Source organism: Dipodomys merriami, unplaced genomic scaffold (genome assembly GCF_024711535.1).
Source record: "Dipodomys merriami isolate MVZ:Mamm:240054 unplaced genomic scaffold, mDipMer1.0.p SCAF_42, whole genome shotgun sequence".
Taxonomy (NCBI): Eukaryota; Metazoa; Chordata; class Mammalia; order Rodentia; family Heteromyidae; genus Dipodomys; species Dipodomys merriami.
The window spans coordinates 6,835,964-6,855,720 of NW_027205826.1; the positions used below are offsets into that span (position 1 = coordinate 6,835,964).

Below are 19,757 nucleotides of genomic sequence, written 5' to 3' on the forward strand. Positions count from 1 at the left end.
TATATAATATATGCATGTGTATATAGAATATAGTAGATATGTGTATGTATTATATATGTGTGCTCTGGCTAGGAACTCAAGTATGTATACTATATATACATATAAGAATATATTTAAATATTGTATTTCATATAGTAATATATGATAAGTATAATATATATAGCATACGTCATACATACAAAATACAATATGAAATACTATATATAAAATATGCTTACATTTGTATTTATTATATATATGTATGTGTGTGTTTGCATACACACAATGATTATGTGTGTATACATAGAAGGATTTTCTAGAATTTAGGAAAGGTTCCTATTCACATTGAATTTGTAGCTCTAATGTTCACACCCTCCTTTTTCTTGTTCCAGACACTCATTCCTGTAAGCACTTTTGGAGAACATTCTGATATGTCATGTGCAGATTAGTATGGCTCCCTGGGAGGTCATATTACAAAGAGTAATATGAATATGCCTTGTCTCATCTCTCAAGCGATGCTATGATAGTCAGTGATTGTCTTGCCAAAGCAAGACAGGAATTTGTTTTTTTCTTTTTTATTGTGTAGGACCTAGGGCTTGAACTCAGGGCCTGGATGCTGTCCCTGAGCTTAAATTTTTTCTCTTTCTCTTCTTTATCAAGGCTAGCATTCAACCACTTTCTATCTGCTTCTTGCTATCTTCTATGTGCTATTGGCTTCTGTCTGGCTTCTTGGTGGTTCATTGGAGATGAGTGAGAAGGATTTTCCTGCCTGGGCTGGCTTAGAATCATCCAGATCCTCAGATCTCAGTCTCCTGATTTGTTAGGATTACAGACATGAATCACTGGTACTGTGCTAGAAACTCAAATATTTTAACTCCCAAATATAAAGATGTTTATCTGATGTAAACCCAAAACAAAACAAAATAAAAACAAAAAACTAAACAACAGCAACCACAAACCCCCTCCATGTTTAAATTGTTAGTAATTTTACTCAGGTCTGAGAACCATAGAGATGTTACAAGTAGAGGGGGCTTGGGAAAACCCTCTATGCTCTACCATGGAACCAAAAGAGGCACAGAAAGTTGTGATAAACTCACCTCTGTCATCCTAGCTACTCAGGAGGCTGAGATCTGAGGATCACAGTTCAAAGCCAGCCAGGGCAGGAAAGTCTGTGAGACTCTGATCTCCAATTAACCACCAGAAAACTAGAAGTGGTGCTGTGGCTCAAGGGGTAGAGTGCTAGCCTTGATCTGAAGAGCTGAAGAGCTCAGGAACAGTGCCCAGGTCCAGAGTTCAAGCCCCAAAACCAACTAAAAATAAGCTTCAGTAATTTGCCTCAGGAGACACAGCTGACATTGATAGCCCAGAGACTGTGATCTAAATATCCTAGATTCTAGGTCCAATGGCTGGGAAGGTGGCTCAGTGGTAAAGCGCTTGCCTTGCATGCCTGAGGCCCTGGGTTCAATTCCTCAGCACCACATAAGCAAAAAGAAAAAAGCCCGAAGTGGCGCTGTGGCTCAAGTGGTAGGGCACTAGCCTTGAGCTGAAGAGCTGAGGGACAGTGCTCAGGCCCAGAGTTCAGGCCCCACAACTGGACCAAAAAAAAATTAAAAAAAAAAAATAAAATAAATATCCTAGATTCTAGGTCCAAATAATTAGAAATTTCTGAGTCATTAACTTAAAACAACAACAATTAGAGCTTTCAGTAGCTTTCCAGATATAAAATAAGTTTCTCAAATTTTACATGCGAACCACAGAATTCCTTGTGGGAAGGGGGGGGCTTCCTATGGCACTCTACTACATGCTTATCACATTTTCTCTCTCTCTCTGTCTCTCTGTCTCTCTCTGATCAGCCATGAGTCTTGAATGCCTGAGTAGCTAAGATTACAGGTGTGAACCACCAGTGCCTGGCAATGATCTCATTCTTATTCCTATCCACCACATGCCAGCGTCACTGCCTTTGTCCCACTGTGACCAAACATCTCCAGAGATTGCCAAATGTCCCCCAGGAGGCAAAATTGCCCCCCCCCAGGTGAGAAGCTGTATTATTGAAATATTAGGTCACAGATGCTGTTCCTGACTTCCCCTATTCAGCATAGCATATAGTTGTAGAATATTCCTTTAGAAGCTGTAGGGTCTAAGGTTCCATTCAAGAATTTCAAACCTCTAACCGAATAGCATAGGGCTTCCCCGACAGCACCCCCCCCCCCCCCCCGCAGGTACTCTGTTTTCTTATGAGGTGGTAACTACAGTGCTGGAATCTAGTCATTCCAGATTAGCCAAGGTTACAGGTCCTTGTTCCTTCTGTTCATTATTTCAACAGGCATTGGAGCACAAGATGTGCTAACTACTGTCCGGGGCACTGGAAAAAGTAGAGTTAATAAATAACATTTCTGATCTCCACTCCTCCAACCTCCTTGGAGACACATACATGTATGAACTCCCATCAATCCTGTGAGAAGTATGAGGAAAGATGTATGTGCGGGAGTTTAGGGAATTAGGGGGTGTATGGGATTGACACTGAAGGTGGTCAAAGACAAACCAGAACACCTAAGTAGATAAGAGAACAGGTTTGCTAGGCAGGGAGAACAACATATCTAAAGAAGAAAAGAGCTAGAAACGGTGGCTTTTGTATTAATCTAGAAGAAACAGCTACAGCAGAGTAGGCAGGGCTCAGGTCTGGAGGAACCAATTGTACTGAGTTAAGGACTTTGGAATTGATTCTGAAGATAAACAGAAACAGGGAGAATACCAGCAGATCTGCATTTGAGAAAGATCTAGAGTCCAGAAAAATCACAAAGGTGGTAGTTAGATCGCACAAAAACAAAACAAAAAACCAAAACCCAACCCAAACCAAAGCAAAACAAAACAAAACAAAACCCCACACCAGGTTCACCTGCAGGTAAACAATGTGCTTTCAAAAGACCAGTTTTTCCAGAAATCTCTCTAGGTTTCTTACTCCATCTTGGGAGGGATTCCTCTCCTAGGAAGGCTACAAACTATGAAGACCTGGCAAAGAGGCCAAGGTACAGCCTCTTCTACCACGCAGGAATGTGGGAGGAGGAGGGAGGCCTTTTCAAAGCCAGAAGAACTTTTTTCTTCTGGAAGCTACAACTTCCCAGCAAGGTTGGGCTCCCTGTCATCTAAATTCCCTACAAAGAATTCAGGATCTACCTTTACCAGGAAGGAAAAGAAAAAAAAAAAAATGTAGCTAGTCACTGGGACTGCTCATACCACACGCCAGTAATTCTAGCTACTCAGGAGGCTGAGATTGGAGGATCAGGCTTCAAAGCCAGGCTGGCCAGATAATGAATCAATGAATCAGCAAAAAGTGGTGTGGTGCAAGTGGTAGAGCACCAGCCGTAGAGTGACAAAGCTAAGGGAATGTACTTTGGCCCAGAGTTCAAGTTCTAAGACTAGTACAGAAACAAACTAACTGGAACCATTGTTTAGGTTCTGCCTGGCTAAGCAGGCCTATATGAAGCTCAGTAGATTACCCCAAGGCCTTTATGAAGCAGATGTTCTGTTTGGAATGTCAATTGGGTATGTTGAAATGGTTGTCTGTCCTGGTTAAATGAAACTCAGGGGAAAAAAATGCTAGATGTGCAAGGCTTTGAGTGTTTGTCTACAGAACAAATGGCCCTAAAGGCCATAAGAGGAGAGTTAGAAAGTCCTTGAAACTGTGCTCCTAGGACAGAAATGCCATCTTCTCAGGCCCAGAAGCTTGCCCCTTCGGGTGTGTGAGGCTAACTAAACTAAATCTCTCAAGAATGCCAGTTAGGAGGCTGGGACTGTCAGAACTAGTATTAGGCCCATAACCCATTGCTTGCTTGCTCTAGGAGCTGACTTGCTGATTTGCAGCTGACACAGAGTGGCCTTCTAGCTGATTCATCCATTACTCAGAGGGTCCTGGCTTCCAAACAGTTTCACCATCAAATCTAGGTGATTTTTATTTATTTATTTTTGCCTCCAGTGACATTTATCTCCAGCCTATCCCAGTTTTAACCTACCCTATTGGATTGCTCAAGGCAAATCTGCTTTGATTAGGTCCCACCTTTTTTTGTTGTTGTTTTTTAAACCTAGTAACTTTGAAGTCCAACCTTCTAAGCTCTAGAGTCCCTATAGGCAATGTGGTTATCTTCCAGAACATTCCTGAGGGTGGTTAATTTCTTTCACTTCTGCCCCTGATCCTTTCAGGGAATTCTCCATCTCTAGCTGACAAGTGGAGAGGACATGCCATTTTATTATTACTATTTTTTTTTTCCCAATAGGATGTTGCTCACCTCTTAGCCATGGACTGTACAGCATAAATTGGACAAAACCAAGGCCCTAAAGAGATCTCTGGCTCCTTAGAGCTCAAGGAATGAAGATCTGTTGATCTTACCGACCACATTGAAGATATTCCACTTGGTTCACTGAAGATTTCCACCTGCCTGTTTCCCTCCCCACTCCCCCCCCCCCTTGGTCACATCCCTCTCAATTCTCACCCCCCACAGGTGAAAAGAATCAGGGGGGAAAAATGGAGCTATCTTAACATGGGTAAGATTGGCCTACACATATAAAATGCAGCATTTCCTCTGTAAGAATTTGGAAGAGGCAACTTTTTAAAAAGATGCCTTTACCCAGTTTTCAGAATGCGAACTCTTCAACCTTCCCACCTCAGCCTTGCCTTGAAAATAACTTACCTGGATCCTTTGGTCATTAAATTAAACCTTGCATTTTTTTTCCTTCTCTGCAGGTTTAAATCAAAAAGGCTCATGTGAGGAAAAAATGTCTTCTTTCTTTTGCTTTTTAAGTGGGTGGCGTTTTAATGAACTAACGGCAGGAGCAGTACACAGGTCTTAAAAAGCAAAATGAACACATCGAACATGCAGACTTAACCTAAAGGGACCCTAAAAGCTTTTTAGTTACCTTAAAGGTCTCTAGCTGGTGTTTCAGGAGCTTTTCTGGTTAATCTCGCCATTTCTTCCCCTCTCCTCCCCCCACCACGTCCTTCACTTATTACTTCAGGTGTTATCTATGTGTTTATCAGAACTTGTCTTGGTCGCGCCCAGTCACCTCTGTCAGCCAGAAGCTAGACCACGTTTCCTTAAATCAGAGCCCCGAGGACTCCAGCTGGGAACTACATTACCCAGAAGCGCCCGCGGCCTTCGCAGGAAGGACGTCTGCGCACTAAGATACTCAGTTCCAAGTTTGGAGCTTTTAGCTGCCAGCCCTGGCCCATCATGTAGCTGCAGCACAGCCTTCCCTAACGTTGCAACTGGAAGGAAAATCACTTTCCAGTCTGTTTTGCAAGGTGTGCATTTCCATCTTGATTCCCTGAAACTCCATCTGCTGCATCGGTCAAGAGAAACTCCACTTGCATGAAGATTGCACGCCTTCAGTTTGCATCTTTGTTGCAAAACTAGCTACAGAAGAGAAGCAAGGCAAAGTCTTTTGTGCTTCCCCTCCCCCATCAAAGGCAAAGGGGAAAATGTCTCAGTCGAAAGGTAAGAGGCTATTTGCATTACTTGCAAAAAATGCAAAGGGTTATGCATGCATTTACGAATGCATGGATGCAATTTTCGCCTCGTGATTGCATTTTTAAGTTTGAGGTTTTCCACAGCTCAGTTGCATTTCCTGTTTAGTATGTCTTTTTTTTTTTTTTTTTTTTTGCAGACACAGAGAGTTCCTGTAAGGCAGGGCTTGCAGTTCAGCTGTGCATTGACGTTATTTGCATTCTTCTGCTAGGATTAGTGAGCTCTTTTTGCCTTTTGCACAGTCAGGAGAGATATAGCAGGTTGGTAGAGTGTAAATGTGCAATGCTTTATATAATTGTTCAATTATTTAGCATGCACACATATTATAAGGCATTTTGTATGCAACAGGAATACAAACTTTTCAGAAGTCTGGAGGTGAAGATGAAAGGTAAAACTTGAGTGAAAGTACTAGGAAATGAATGCAATCGTATATTCTTTTGGGAATAAACCCGTTGGGGTGTCAGCATTTAGTTAAATTTCCTCTGAGTTCGCTTTGAACATTAGGCGACTTTTGATTTTTAAAGTAAGTAAAGGTGAAGTGTGGAGAACAGCATATTAAAAAAAGAAAAGAAAAAGCAAGCAAGAAGTCTTGCTCTCCCGAGACTTTGCACTTACACACCAATTGCTTATTGGCTCAAGGTATTTAGAGGTAGCTGTGGGAACCTTCGATGTGTTTGCTTATTTGGGGGATGCTTTGTGTGTGTTGAGGGAAGGAAATATGAGGGGGGAAAACTGTACTATTGCACTAGCAACCATAATGCAATCTTTTAAGTGTTGAATGAGATATATTTAATCAGCTATACTAGTTCAGAAGTTCAGGATTAAAGTGGCTTGCTTGCTTTCCTCCTTTTCCTCCTTAATTTCTTCTTCTTCTTTTTTTTTCTTCCAGAGTTGTATTTTCTAGGCTTAATGTAATCCTAGGGGGAGGGTAAGAGGGGGTGCACTTGAATCAATCTTCATGTGGCATGGGTTTGAAGGGGTGCTGTCAGATACGTGGGGGAACCCATCCGTCACCTGTTTCAGAACAATTCCTTCTTCCCCACAGAGAAAGCATCTGCTATCTGAGAATATAGGAAAAGGAGAGGTAGTTTAGATACATTCAGGATACCTGGGATAACTATTATTAAAGTATCTAATAAGCTTTTTTTTTTTCCTGCTTTTCTTCCTTGCCACTTTTATTTGCAGTTGTACTAGTTTTTAATTCTACCTGGTGAAAGTCACCTAGCTGAGCCCAAGAAGAAGGTGATGATTCTCTGGATTTCAAAGGAGAACTCTGCTTCTCTTTGAATATCAGGGGAGAATGAAATTCTGAGAAAAACCAAGAGGGCCTTAGAACCTAGGGATTGGTCTTTTAGGGTGGAGATGCCCCTTACCTGAAGAAAATCTAAAATCAAATTGAACCCGAGAAATAATAGTTTTGAAGAGGGAGTCCCATTTCACCATGACATATTCAAGTCATGGCATCTGCCTCCTTTTTGTTTGGTAAACATCCACTCCTTCATCCCATTTCATTTCATAGATGCATAAGGCATAGCATGACATAAGTTTTATGTATGGATATATACATATGTGTAAATGTATGTGCAGACAAACTTGTATGGGTTTTTGTGTGGATGGAATTTGGTGTGTAACCCTAGGGTATCTCACATTCACTCTTTTCTGTCAAGGAATTTAATATGTTTGGTGGAAGCAGGTAAGTCTTTCCCTTGTCCCAAAACACCAAATAAGAGGACAGGTATAGAATCAATGAGTGTTGGAGCTTCACGGCTCTTGTGTGTGTGTAGGGGGGGACTAGTCAGGCCTTATGAAGAGGGTGTGGGCTGTGAATTTTGTTCTTTGGACCAGAGGGGCTCAACTAAATCATGTTCCTTTCTTCCTGTTTCTGGCTTCTTACTAGAGCAAGCTTTGCCCTTGGGAAGTGGACACTGCCATAGAGGGTGTGCCTATAATGGATTAGATGATCCTTTAAATCAATTTCCATTTACCTGGCTGGGCTTTCTGAACAGTTTGAAAAGTATCTGATATGAACATGGAGTTCTTCTCCAAAGGGAAAAATTATTGGTGGGCTGGGTGTATGTGTGTGTGGGGGGGGGGGAGGAGGGAGAAAAGGGTGATCATTTTTGAAATGGCATAGAAGACTTGGCATGGGTTTGGAAAAATGGGGAATTACCTTCATTCAGCCAGGAGACTAACCTCAAATGGCCCAAACGGATTTTTACAGTACTAAACTTCTTTCTAATAGGCTAGCCAAATGAAATGGGAGGAAAAGTGAAAGGTGGATACAATCTCTCCGTATTGAAGAATTTAACAACATGTTCAATTCCAGGCCTTTTTTTTTTTTTTTTTTTTTTTTGACGAACTTTCTAGATCACTATAATTCAGTTTTACAGACCTCTAATTTAAGGCCCAGCAGGGGCAAAGAATTACAGCCTGCTGGAAGCTGCAAGGACTGGGTCACTTCTTTTCAGTGTTACCAACTGTTGGGATTCCCAGAAAGAATTTCTTAAAAAGAAATTTTGTTTTCCTCAGTTGTAACTTTAGGTGCTATTGGTTTTCAGCTTGTTTATATGAGCTGTCTGGAGTTGAGCTGACTTCAGATTTTTTTCCCCCAAATATTAAAACAGGAATATGCTTTTTGAGGAAATCTGAAATGTGAGTTAGCAGGAAGGGCATTCAGAAAGTGCAGGAATTCCTGAACATTACAGGAAGACAAACTACAGGAAAAAATGTGTCATCTATACTAGCCAGGAGGGGGGGGGGAACTCCCCCAACAGACCAACAAGTATTGTTATCAGCCAGAATGGTCTTGAGAGAGAGGGAGGGAGGGAGAGAGAGGAAGAAAGGGGGGAGGTTGGGTAAGAGGGGCATCTCCCAGTCCCAGTTCACCTGAAAAATAGGCAGAAAGTTTGACCCAGTTAAAATACACTGTTTCTCACTTCTCTTTTAAGTCTCCTTCAGAAACAGCAGTTGATTTCTTTTTTCTGGTCTACTGTTGTACTAAGTCAGTCATGTAAGAAATAGCTCTAAGGCATAATTCAGAAGCATGTAGAGTTGAAGACCCACCTAACCCTACTGAGAGCTATGCTTCTGTGATTCATGCCAGCCTGGGAAAGGAGATGTGTAAATGTCCCATTCTGTGTAAATTCCTTTGTTAGGTTGTACCAGACGGCCTTGTCACGCTTAGCCTGTAATCCGAGCCAGTATGTTTTATAACTCCGTACATCTCAGGACACAGAATCAGAATAGGTACCTTGAGTCTCCAGAGTGCTTGTTCTGTAGGAATGTTGTTTTCAGTTCTTTGCAGTGTGAATGAAGTACATTGGCTGAAGGAGGCTTTGGAGATGGTCTCTGGGTGGCACCTTCTGTGATAGATCCAAGTGGTGAGACTCTCATGGTTGTGTTCTTCACAGATTGGGATCATTTTAACTCCTCCCTAATATTTTAAAACTTGGAAAATGTACAAAGATCCCCCCCCCAAAACCTAAAAATGTAAAACAACTACTATGTCAAATGATACGTGTTTTATTATGAAAACATCTGAGAGATAAAGAAAATAAGAATGGCTAGTTACTGAGGTATATATTTTTGGCATATAATCTTTGGGTGTTTATTCTGTCTGTCTGTCTGTCTATGTATGTACGTATGTATGTATGTATGTATGTATGTATGTATGTATGTATGTATGTATGTATGTATTGCCTATGTATCTATGAATAAAAAACCCAGAATGAGTGTAAAAAATCTCTTTAGTTACCTTTCATTTCCTGCACCCAGTTACTGTGAAATATTTCCAAGTTAATATATTTCTGTGTTCATACCATCTAGTTCTATTGCAGTTATTTAATCAGAATCTTAATGGTCATCAGTATTGATACATTGTTGTTAATTATCAATTATTCATTAATATTTATTAATACTTATGAATATTACCATGATGGTCATTATACACATCCATTACTGTCTTCTTTTTTTTGGGGGGGGTCCGGTCGTGGGGCCTGAACTCTGGGCCTAGGCGCTATCCCTCAGCTCTTCAGCTCAAGGCTAGCACTCTACCACTTGAGCCACAGCGCCACTTCCAGCTTTTTTCTTTTTGCTTATGTGGTGCTGAGGAATCGAACCCAGGGCCTCATGCATGCAAGGCAAGCACTCTACCACTGAGCCACCTTCCCAGCCCCTACATTACTGTCTTATACACTAAATTCCAGAAAGTGAATTACCAGTAGTGAATGTACAACTCTTCTTCTAACACCTCCTCCCTCCCCCATGATTTTCTCTACCTTTGAAAATAGTTTTTTTCTTTCTTGGAGGTAGTCCTGGAGCTTTGAACTCAGGGGTAGGATGATATCCTTGAGTTTATTTTACTCAAGGCTAGCCCTATACCACTTGAGCCACAGCTCTACTTGCAGTTTTTTTCTTTGGTGGTTAGTTGGAGATAAGAATCTCAAGGACTTTCCTGCCTGGGCTGGCTTTGATTGGTGTATACTTAGATCTCAGCCTCCTGAATAGCTAGCACCAGCTCCTAGCTGAGAATGTTTTTTTTTTAATTGTTATAAAAATGATGAATGATCATTGGAAAATTTAAACCAAAGAGAAACTCCTGATAAGAATATAAAAATTCGGTGTCACACTTCTAAGAGCTAGTGCTAATATTTTTGCATGTGCCTATGCATACTTATACATATTCTTTTATTGTATGTGATATTTCACAGCTTGCCCTTTTGTGATATGCAACCATGCATGTATCTTGGACATCTTTCCATCTTGATACATTATATCTCATTCTCTGTCCCAATTACATGTTTTAGGTTCCTAAGAATGTCATTATTTATGTACTCAGTCTCCTTTTGCATATTCATATATTTTATTTACAACATTGAAGCTTCTAAATATTTTCTGCATATTCACCCAGTCATTTCTTTAAAATCATTCCTAGATGTGCAAGTCCTGGGTCAAAGAGCATGCGAGAGCTGTTTTCCACATGCCCTCCACAGAGGTCAACTGTGATGTTTGGAAGTGTGTGTCGCCTTTCACATCTTATGTCAAATATTGCCAAATAAATTGCTGTCTGGGAAGATTATGCCTTTTCTTGATCCTGCTTATAATACCTTGAAAAAAGAAAAAAAAACAACTTTGCCAATGTGATTAAAAAATATTTTGAGCTGGATACCTGTAATCCTAGCTACACCGGAGGCTGACAGCTGGGCATTATGGTTCAAAGCCAGCCCCAGCAGGAGAGTCTGAGATTCTCTTTTCATTAATTTGCAATTAACCACCATAATGCTGCAAGTAGAACTATGGCTCAAGTGACAGAGTGTCAGCCTTGAGGGAGAAAGCTAAGGGATCTATCTATCTATCTATCTATCTATCTATCTATCTATCTATCTATCTATCTATCTATCTATCTGTCTATCTGTCTATCTGTCTATCTGTCTGTCTGTCTGTCTGTCTGTCTGTCTCTCTGTCTCTCTGTCTCTCTGTCTCTCTGTCTGTCTATCATCTGTCTATAGTATTTCAACTCCATTATTTTTAGTAATGAACTTTTTTTTTCTTAACTTTTTTTTTTTGACATTTGTGTTTCATGTGTTTGAATTGCTTCTTTTTCCCCATAAAGTGTATCTTTGAGACTTGAATTTGAGGATCAAATTATTTAAGCTAGGCCAGAAAAATCCCAGGACTATAGAGGTGAGTCAGTTATGGATTGGAAGTTGGGATGTATGCTTCTATACAATTTAATTTCTAGATGAGTTCTATTTTTATTTTAAGCCAAATGTCCTATGTAAATATCACATATTTTATAAACTCATTTTGTTTATGCTGTTTATAGCTATCCAGACCCACATAGTAATAATAAGAAAAATGTAATTCCAGTCTGGGAAAAACTCATTTTCTGTTCTTTCAGTTGTCTTTTCTTGAATTTATTTTTATTTTTTGCTGGTCCCTGACCTTGAACTTTGGGCTTGGGGTGTAACATGTCCCTAAGCTCCTTTTTGCTCAGGGTTAGTACTCTACCACTTGAGCCACAGTGTCACTTCTGGCTTTTTCTGTGATTTTCATTGGAGATAAGAGTTTCACAGACTGTCTTGCCCAGACTGGCTTTGAACTGTGACCATTTTTCATACAAATTTGAGGGTTGAGTGATTCTTTGCTAGCCATTTCTTTAAAAAACTATGTAGAATTGGGGCTGGGAAGGTGGCTCAGTGGTAGAGTGCTTGCCTTGCATGCATGAGGCCCTGGGTTCGATTCCTCAGCACCACATAAGCAGAAAAAAAAAAGCCAGAAGTGGTGTTGTGGCTCAAATGGTAGAGCGCTAGCCTTGAGCTGAAGAGCTGAGGGATAGCGCCTAGGCCCAGAGTTCAGTCCCCACGACTGGACCTCCTCTCCCCCCAAAATACGTAGAATTGTCAAGTATGGTGGTGTATATCTGTAATCCCAGTGATGTAGAGATAGGAAGGTAACAGTTCTAGACTACCTAGGTAAGAGCTTGAGACCCTATTGGCAAAACAAAGGAAAATCAAAAGCACTGGGTCATGGCTCATGTGGTAGAGCCCAAGTGTTAGGCCCCGAGTTCAATCCCTAGAACCACAAGGTGGAAGGTGGGAGGGTGATAGAAAAGAAAAGAAATAGCAGAATAAGATGGGTATGTAGCTCAGTGGTAGAGCAAGTGCTTCACATGCATGTGGGAACTTGAATGGGCCCCATAAAAGGAAAAAAAAAAAAAAAGCAGAAGGAAGATGGGCTGTCCACAGAAGCCCCTCTGGTAGGACCATGATGGTTCCTGGAACTGGTTATGGGGCGTCCAAAGGGTTGTCAGAGGTGATGTGAAAAAATGCGAACAGTTGACAAAACATAGAACTTTGTTAGGGCAATCCCCAAGTGATCACACACTTCCTCCTGATACTGCTGCTCTCATTGGGCTTTATCTTCCTCCTTGGGCTTTATTTCCCACTCAGTCTCAGATGAGTTGGGCCAGCAGGTGAGTTTGGTGTGCAGTCCATAAACCATTTGTATAGTGCACAGGATATTCAGGTGATGAGAATTCACGCACAGTGATATCTATCACAGATCATTAGCACTGAGTTAGCTCTGGTCTGAGTTGATATTAAATAGGCACGGTGGGACCCCCTGTCCCATACATTTTACATCAAATCTTTCACCTCAGCCTTAGGATGGATGTTAAACCCCAGATATAGAGTCTAATCTCCCACATTATCTCTGATATAACCATTATCATCATCACCACCACCACCGCCATCATTTTCATTGTCACTATTTACCAGTCACTTTTCATGTCTATTGTTCTTGTGTCACATAAACCCTACAGGAAGACACTGCTATCCTGAATTCACTTACAGATAAATTAATTACCGTTGAAAATTTTCTGTAGTAGAACAGGCCAAGGAAAGAGGTGGGGGTTACAGCCAGCCTGACTGATTGCTGATTGTAACTACTACAACTACTACAACTATTACATTCTCTGGGCCAATTAATTTTTTTTTGGGGGGGGGGTCTGGTTGTGGGGCCTGAACTCTGGGCCTGGGCGCTGTCCCTCAGCTCTTCAGCTCAAGACTAGCGCTCTACCACTTGATCCACAGCGCCACTGCCGGCTTTTTTCTTTTTGCTTATGTGGTGCTGAGGAATCGAACCCAGGGCCTCAGGCATGCAAGGCAAGCGCTCTACTACTGAGCCACCTTCCCAGCCCCCCCTCTGGGCCCTCCTTCTGAGCTAAAGTGCCCTCCTTTATTTTGGAGGTATCAAGGATTGTACTCAGGGTATCATACATGCTAAGCATATGCTCATCTACTGAGCTACCTCCTAGCTCTAGTTTTTATTGTGTAGTTTACATAATATTTCTACTCATTTTAGGGGTATAGGATGCTACCTAAGTGTACACATTATATAATGATTAAATTAGGAGAATTAGCATTTCTTTTTTTTTTTTTTTTGGTCGGTCGTGGGGCTTGAACTCTGGGCCTGGACACTGTCCCTCAGCTCTTCAGCTCAAGGCGAGTGCTCTACCACTTGAGCTACAGCGCCACTTCCTGTTTTCTGGTGATTTATTGGAGATAGGAGTCTCACGGTCTCTCCTGCCCGGGCTGGCTTTGAACCACGATCCTCAGATCTCAGCCTCCTGAGTAGCTAGGATTACAGGCGTGAGCCACCAGCGCCCAGCGAGAATTAGCATTTCTATCTCTTTAGATAACTATCATTTCTATGTATTGAAGTCTTTTAGATGCTTCTCTAGTTGTTTTGAAATATATAAAAATTGTTGTAGGGTATAGCATTTTTACAATGAAAAACATACAAAAAATTAAAAGCTGGACCATGGGCTGGGGAAAAAAATAATTGTTGTAGGCCAAGTGCTGGTAGCTCATGCTTATAATCTTAGCTCATCAGAAGATTGAGATCTGAAGTATATGGTTTGATGACAGTCTGGAAAAATTCTCTAGACTTCATCTTCAAAATAACCAGTAAAAAGTTGGGCTGGAGGCATGAATCAAGTGGTAGAGTGCCATCCTAGCAAGTGTAAGCTCTAAGTTTAAATCCCAATACTTCCAAAACTTTAGGGGGAAAAAACAAAACAAAACACTATTGTGAAGAATTAATTACTCTGTTGTGGTGTACAACATTGGAATGCTATCTAACTTGAATTTTGGTACCAATTTCCACTTAATGATTATACAACAAGATGATAATCTCATGACAGATGAAAATTACATAAAATTCAAATTCAGTGTCCACATATAAAGTTTTATTGTTACACAGCTATGATTGGTTGTTTATACTTACCATTTCCCATGGTTCCTTTTGGTCCTACAATGATAGAGTTGAGGAGTTACAACAGAGACAGTATGTTCCACAAAGCCATAAATATTCACTGGTGCTTTGCAGGACCTGTTGGCTGATCCTATGCTTCATGATTTCATTCCACTGAGGTGTATGGGGTCTTCTGAGGGAGGGCTCCCAGATTGCAGTTCCCTTTGATTGTCACTGGAAGTTGTTAACGGGGTTCTACTTCTCCAACCACCCCTGTGGCCAGCACACAGGAAATGTCTGAGTGGTGTTTCTCCTACTTAGGAGAATTCAGGTCACTGCACATTTCCGCTGTAATAAGCCACCCATCTCTTTTGGTCCATCCAGGGATCCTTTCCTCTTAGCTATGCTCTTCCTGTTGGCTTAATATTTCTTTTCTTTGCCCTGCACTGACAAGCTCTCTCCATGAACCTTCCTTCCTTATTCTCCTCATCCTCCCTTCCCCTAATCCTACATTTTTTTTTTGGTCCAGAAAACTAATGGGAGGGGGGGGACCCACACAACTTGTCACAGTGTCACAATTGCTCAGACTTTGTTGATTATCATCACCATAAAGCTCAGAGGTCCCACCATTTCCTTTGGGTGAAGATGAAAGTCTCTCTTCTCTCCATCTTCAAAAGAGAGGGCTCTGGTTATCATCTCCCCAAACATTAAAAACGGTTTTGTTGTAGTTGGGTTTTTATAAGACCCCTCTAGCCCTTTGGATGACGGTTGATGGCAACTTTGACCTTTGCTTACAGAGGTGATTACGTCACACGGATGGTGGACATGTAGGAAGGAAGGTTGGGGATAAAGATTCTGAGAGTCTGGGAAGGTGATGGCACACAAGGACAGAGTCGCTTTGCCTGGAGGAGCACAGATTTGTTTGTGAGATCCAAAAGGAGGGTAACTTAAATTACCTACCACGAAGTTCTGACTCCTACCATCCCAGATGGTATTACTGCTGTGGATTCTTTCTGTGTTCTAGATTCTGTGCTGAGTTGATGGGTATGAATTCTATCCTTAACTCTGACCATTGTTCAGTGGGTGTGGTACGCCATTTTGGATTGGAACAGGGTCCAGACAGGTTAAGAACTTCTTGGCTTAGATGTGAGGCTTATGAGAGAGAGAGAGAGAAAGAGAGAGAGAGAGAGAGACAGACAGACAGACAGACAGACAGACAGACAGAGACAGAGAGACAGACAGAGAGACAGACAGAGAGACAGACAGAAAGACAGACAGAGACAGAAAGACAGAGAGTGATGGGGGTAGTGGTTCTGGATTCTAGAACCTGAGCTCTTGATTGTTCTACTTGGGTGGTCATTCCCAAATGTATTCATGGAACCCTTGGCACAGAAGTCATGGTTGGCAATAGAAAATGTTATTCAGATACCATAGGAATTTAAGTAGATATGGGAATGTCAGAGCCACATGTGGTAATTAAGAGGGGTTGACTTGTGTTTGGCTTTTACATTTCTTCACCTTCTAAATGGAGAGACTGACATGTGTCCCTTTAAGTGTCTGGTTATAGAATTCTGAGTCTGACTCATTCTGACTTTTAAGGTGGCATTCTAAGTCTAAACTTCCCATTGCTTGAAAGAGGCTGACTATAATTGGTCTAATTGAGAGACTCAGGTGTATCTGCTGGAACTTTATATTACAATGCGGGTAACAATGGTCAATTCCATTCGCTGATTGGGGGATATATCACAGAGAAACCAATTTCCACCTATTGTGTTTCCTTGCATATCTAAGTTGGATTGCTTTAAAACACAACATAGCCAGCTGCAGCTCTCCTTTGGCTTAGTGATTTCCTTTCTTCTTGGTTATTTCTACGTAAGCAGAACAAGTGCAGTTTCCTTGAAATTATGAATGAAACAGCCTCTCCACAGTTTCGCTCTTATGCTGGATAATGCAAAGAAACCGGATGTTGATTGCCTTTGGGTGGAAGAGAAGGTAGAAGGGAATGAATCTGCTTTTTGGAACCAATGAATTCTTTTTTTTGCCTTTCCTTCCAGCCCAAATGGAACAGCCCATACTCATTTTTTTTTCCAGTTGTCACTCATGATCCCTTGTTCAAGCCATGGGAAAATAAAAAGGGTTGGATACTGAATGATGAGTTATTTATTTCCTTTTATTCTCTCTCTTCTAATTCCACACAAGATATAATGAGTTAGAAAGAAATGTAAGCTAGAATTCAGGAACAAAATGGTTAGAAACACAAAAATGATTCTGCAGGAAGTAAGCAGAACCCCCTTTTAGATGATATTTGAAAGCCTTGCAAAGTAGTTTCTCTCCTCATTCATTCCTTCTGGACCCTTCTGTTTCTTTGCCATTTGAAAAAAAAATCCTAAATACCCTGGACATACCTAAAGAGAGAACTTAAATAAGAGGTTTGCTCAACCAATAAACTTGTGATTATTGGTTATGTTTAAGACATTGTGCTAAGTGGAAATAGGTAGAAGTCATGCAAATCTACTTCTCTGTCTCTCTCTTTCTTCTTTTCCTTCCTTCCTTCCTTCCTTTCTTCCTTTCTTCCTTCCTTCCTTCCTTCCTTCCTTCCCTCCCTCCTCCCTCCCTCCCTCCCTCCCTCCCTCCCTCCCTCCCTCTCTCTCTCCCTCTCTCTCTCCCTCTTTCTTTCTTTCTTCTTTCTTGCTTTCTTTCTTCCTTTCTTCCTTTCTTCCTTTCTTCCTTTCTTCCTTCCTTTCTTTCTTCCTTCCTTCCTTTCTTTCTTTCTTTCTTTCTTTCTTTCTTTCTTTCTTTCTTTCTTTCTTTCTTTTCTTTCTTTCTTTCTTTCTTTCTTTCTTTCTTTCTTTCTTTCTTTCTTTCTTTCTTTCTTTCTTTCTTTCTTTCTTTCTTTCTTTCTTTCTTTCTTTCTTTCTTTCTTTCTTTCTCTTTCTATTTTCTAGTCTTGGGACTTGAGCTCACCTCAGGGCCTGGGTGCTGCCCCTATGATTCTTTGGGCTTAAGGCTAGTACTCTACCACTTGAGCCACACCTCCATTTTTGGCTTTTTTTTTTTTTTTTTTTGGTGATTAATTGGAAATAAGAGTCTTGTAGACTTTCCTGCTTGGGCTGGCTTTGAACCACAATCCTCATATCTCAGCCTCCTGAGTAGCCAGGATTACAGGTGTGAGCCACCAGCGCTCAGTTTAGGAAGGAATCTTTGCTTCCAATATCCAATTACAGCAACTGAATGTTAGTTAACATAGGCAGAGAAGATTGCTTAGAATTAAAATAAATGATGCTCAGGAACAATTCTTTAAAAGCAACAAAGTAGGTTGGTGACTCAAGGCTGTAATCCTAGCTATTTTGAAGCTTGAGATCTGATGATTATGGTTCAAAGCCAGCTCAGATGGGGGAATCCCATGAGATTCTTCAATAAACAAAAGCCAGAAGCGAAGCTGTTGTTCAAGTGATAGAGGATTAGTTTTGAGTGAATGAGCTCAAGGACAGTGCCTAGGTCCTGAATTCAAGCCCCAGTACCAGAAAACTAAATAAAGATAAAGGTAAATAAAAACTTGCCCTAACACAGAAGCTGGAATTTAAAATACTTTACTTATATTTCCAAATTCCTGAAGATACTATGTTTTTTGTTTTGCTTATGATTACAATAAGTTAAAAGAATCTAATAATTATATTGTATCTTGTACTTTTAGGTGTTTTCAGGTTGTGGAAAGTCCAGGAGATCTAGAGGTTAATAGTTAAACAAGTACATCATATCAGCCAGGTTTATAGACACACTGTAATTATATAAGCAAGCTGTTGCTTCAGCAATCAACATCTACCTAGGTCAGGGAATAGTTTCACACATGACCACAGCTGTAATTTCCACTTTTTTTCCTTAATAACCTGCCAACGTGCCAACCTACCTCTTTCATTTCTTTGTTCTTTTCCTCTTTCCTAGAATCATCTGAAACCAGTTTAAGAGGAGGAAAATGCCTCAAGTTACTTCTGAATTCTCACTTTGCCTTAAGAGTGTTGCTTTAGAAGCTTCTTTGTTTTGCCCAACTCGCTCTCAAGTATAATATAAATATGGGCAAAGAAGTATATATATATATATTCATCAATTATGCATGCTCATATACTTAAAGATAAATTGACTTAAAATAATGGATAGAATACATTATTTCCTCTTCTTATCTTGGTTTCAGAGTGACCTTCAGTTTGGGGTATCACAGTGACCTGCCACTCCATGAGCTTAGTGGTTCATTATCATCTTTCCCCTCAGTGACTTCACACAATCAGACCCAGAACAGTGGGTGAAGGAGTGTATCTGAGCCTAGTCATCCCCAGTTAGAATTGTGCATGCCATGGGACATCCTCACCTTTTTGTGTAGTTACAGAGAGCTTCTATCCCAGCATCCAGTGTCCTAGTGTCCCAGGTAGATGAGACCTGTCAGCCATATTCTTTCATCCAATTGGCTTCCAAGTCCTCTCAACTTGGGTGTTTGCCCCTAATAATGAGCTTTTGTGTTTATAGGGAAAGTGGAGGTGGGGGGGGGGTGGTTAATTCTGGAACTGGTGTGTGAATGATATGGAGACAATTTGATCTATTTGGGTTAGAACAATTTTCCCCATCCAATCTCAGTCTTTCTGATGTGACCATCTAAGGATGCATCAGTGTTGAGAGGGATGTGAGTGGCGGACTTTCTCTCCTTTGTGGTTGCATTTAACAAACATCACAGACCAGCTAGCCCCATCACCTGACCTTGCTCTGAGCTAGGTGAACACAGAGATGAATGACATCTATTTCTACCTTGAGAGGACTTACAGTCGAGTGGAATATATTGGTGTGTCAAGATGGCTGTACCGAGTACTACCTGCTGGCTTGACAGTTCTCAAGGTTAGAAGTTGAAGGTCAAGTAGACAGTAAAGTTGACCCCTCCCTGCTGAGGGCTAGGTGGAAGAAGAATCTGCTTCAGGCCTCTCCCCTAGCTTCTGAGTTACTGGCTTTGATATTCCTTTCCTTATGGGATCACCACCCTGATCTTTTCCTTCCTGTGCCCTTTGCATTCTCCTTGTGTGTCTTGATCCAAAATTTCCCTTTTTATAAGGAAGCCAGTTATACTGAAACAGGGACCCATATTCCTCCAATGACATCATCTCAATTAATTATATGCAACACCTTTTTTTTTCCCCAGTTAGGTCACATTCTGAAATGCTGGTTGTTAGAACTTCAACATATTAATTTTGTAGGGGTTTAGTTTTAACACCATCATGTGGAAAGCAAACACCAATGCAACTATGGGTAGAAGACAGATAAGCTCTGGTACAATATGCTTCAGGATACTGAGGAAGGCCAGGCTCCTAACTCTACCTTGGGAAGATTGTGAAGTCTCTGTGTATGTGTGTGTGTGTATCTGTGTGTGTGTGTGTGTGTGTGTGTGTGTGTGTGTGTGTGTGTGTGTGTGTGTGGCATAGGAAAGCCTGATGTATGTTTTGAAAGAGAATGTAAGTCTTGCTGTGT

The 19,757-nt window shown here is 41.0% G+C and overlaps 1 protein-coding gene across 1 annotated transcript in view; it reads left to right on the top strand.

Moving 5' to 3' along the window:
• The first annotated feature begins 5,142 nt into the window (after positions 1–5,142).
• The window catches only part of Map2k6 (mitogen-activated protein kinase kinase 6), a 128,390-nt gene continuing 113,775 nt past the window's right edge, over positions 5,143–19,757 (top strand). The window contains exon 1 of the mRNA XM_069993166.1: positions 5,143–5,468. Coding sequence (XP_069849267.1) covers positions 5,453–5,468 — 16 coding nt within the window. The 5' untranslated portion in view covers positions 5,143–5,452. The remainder of the gene's footprint in view (positions 5,469–19,757) is intronic.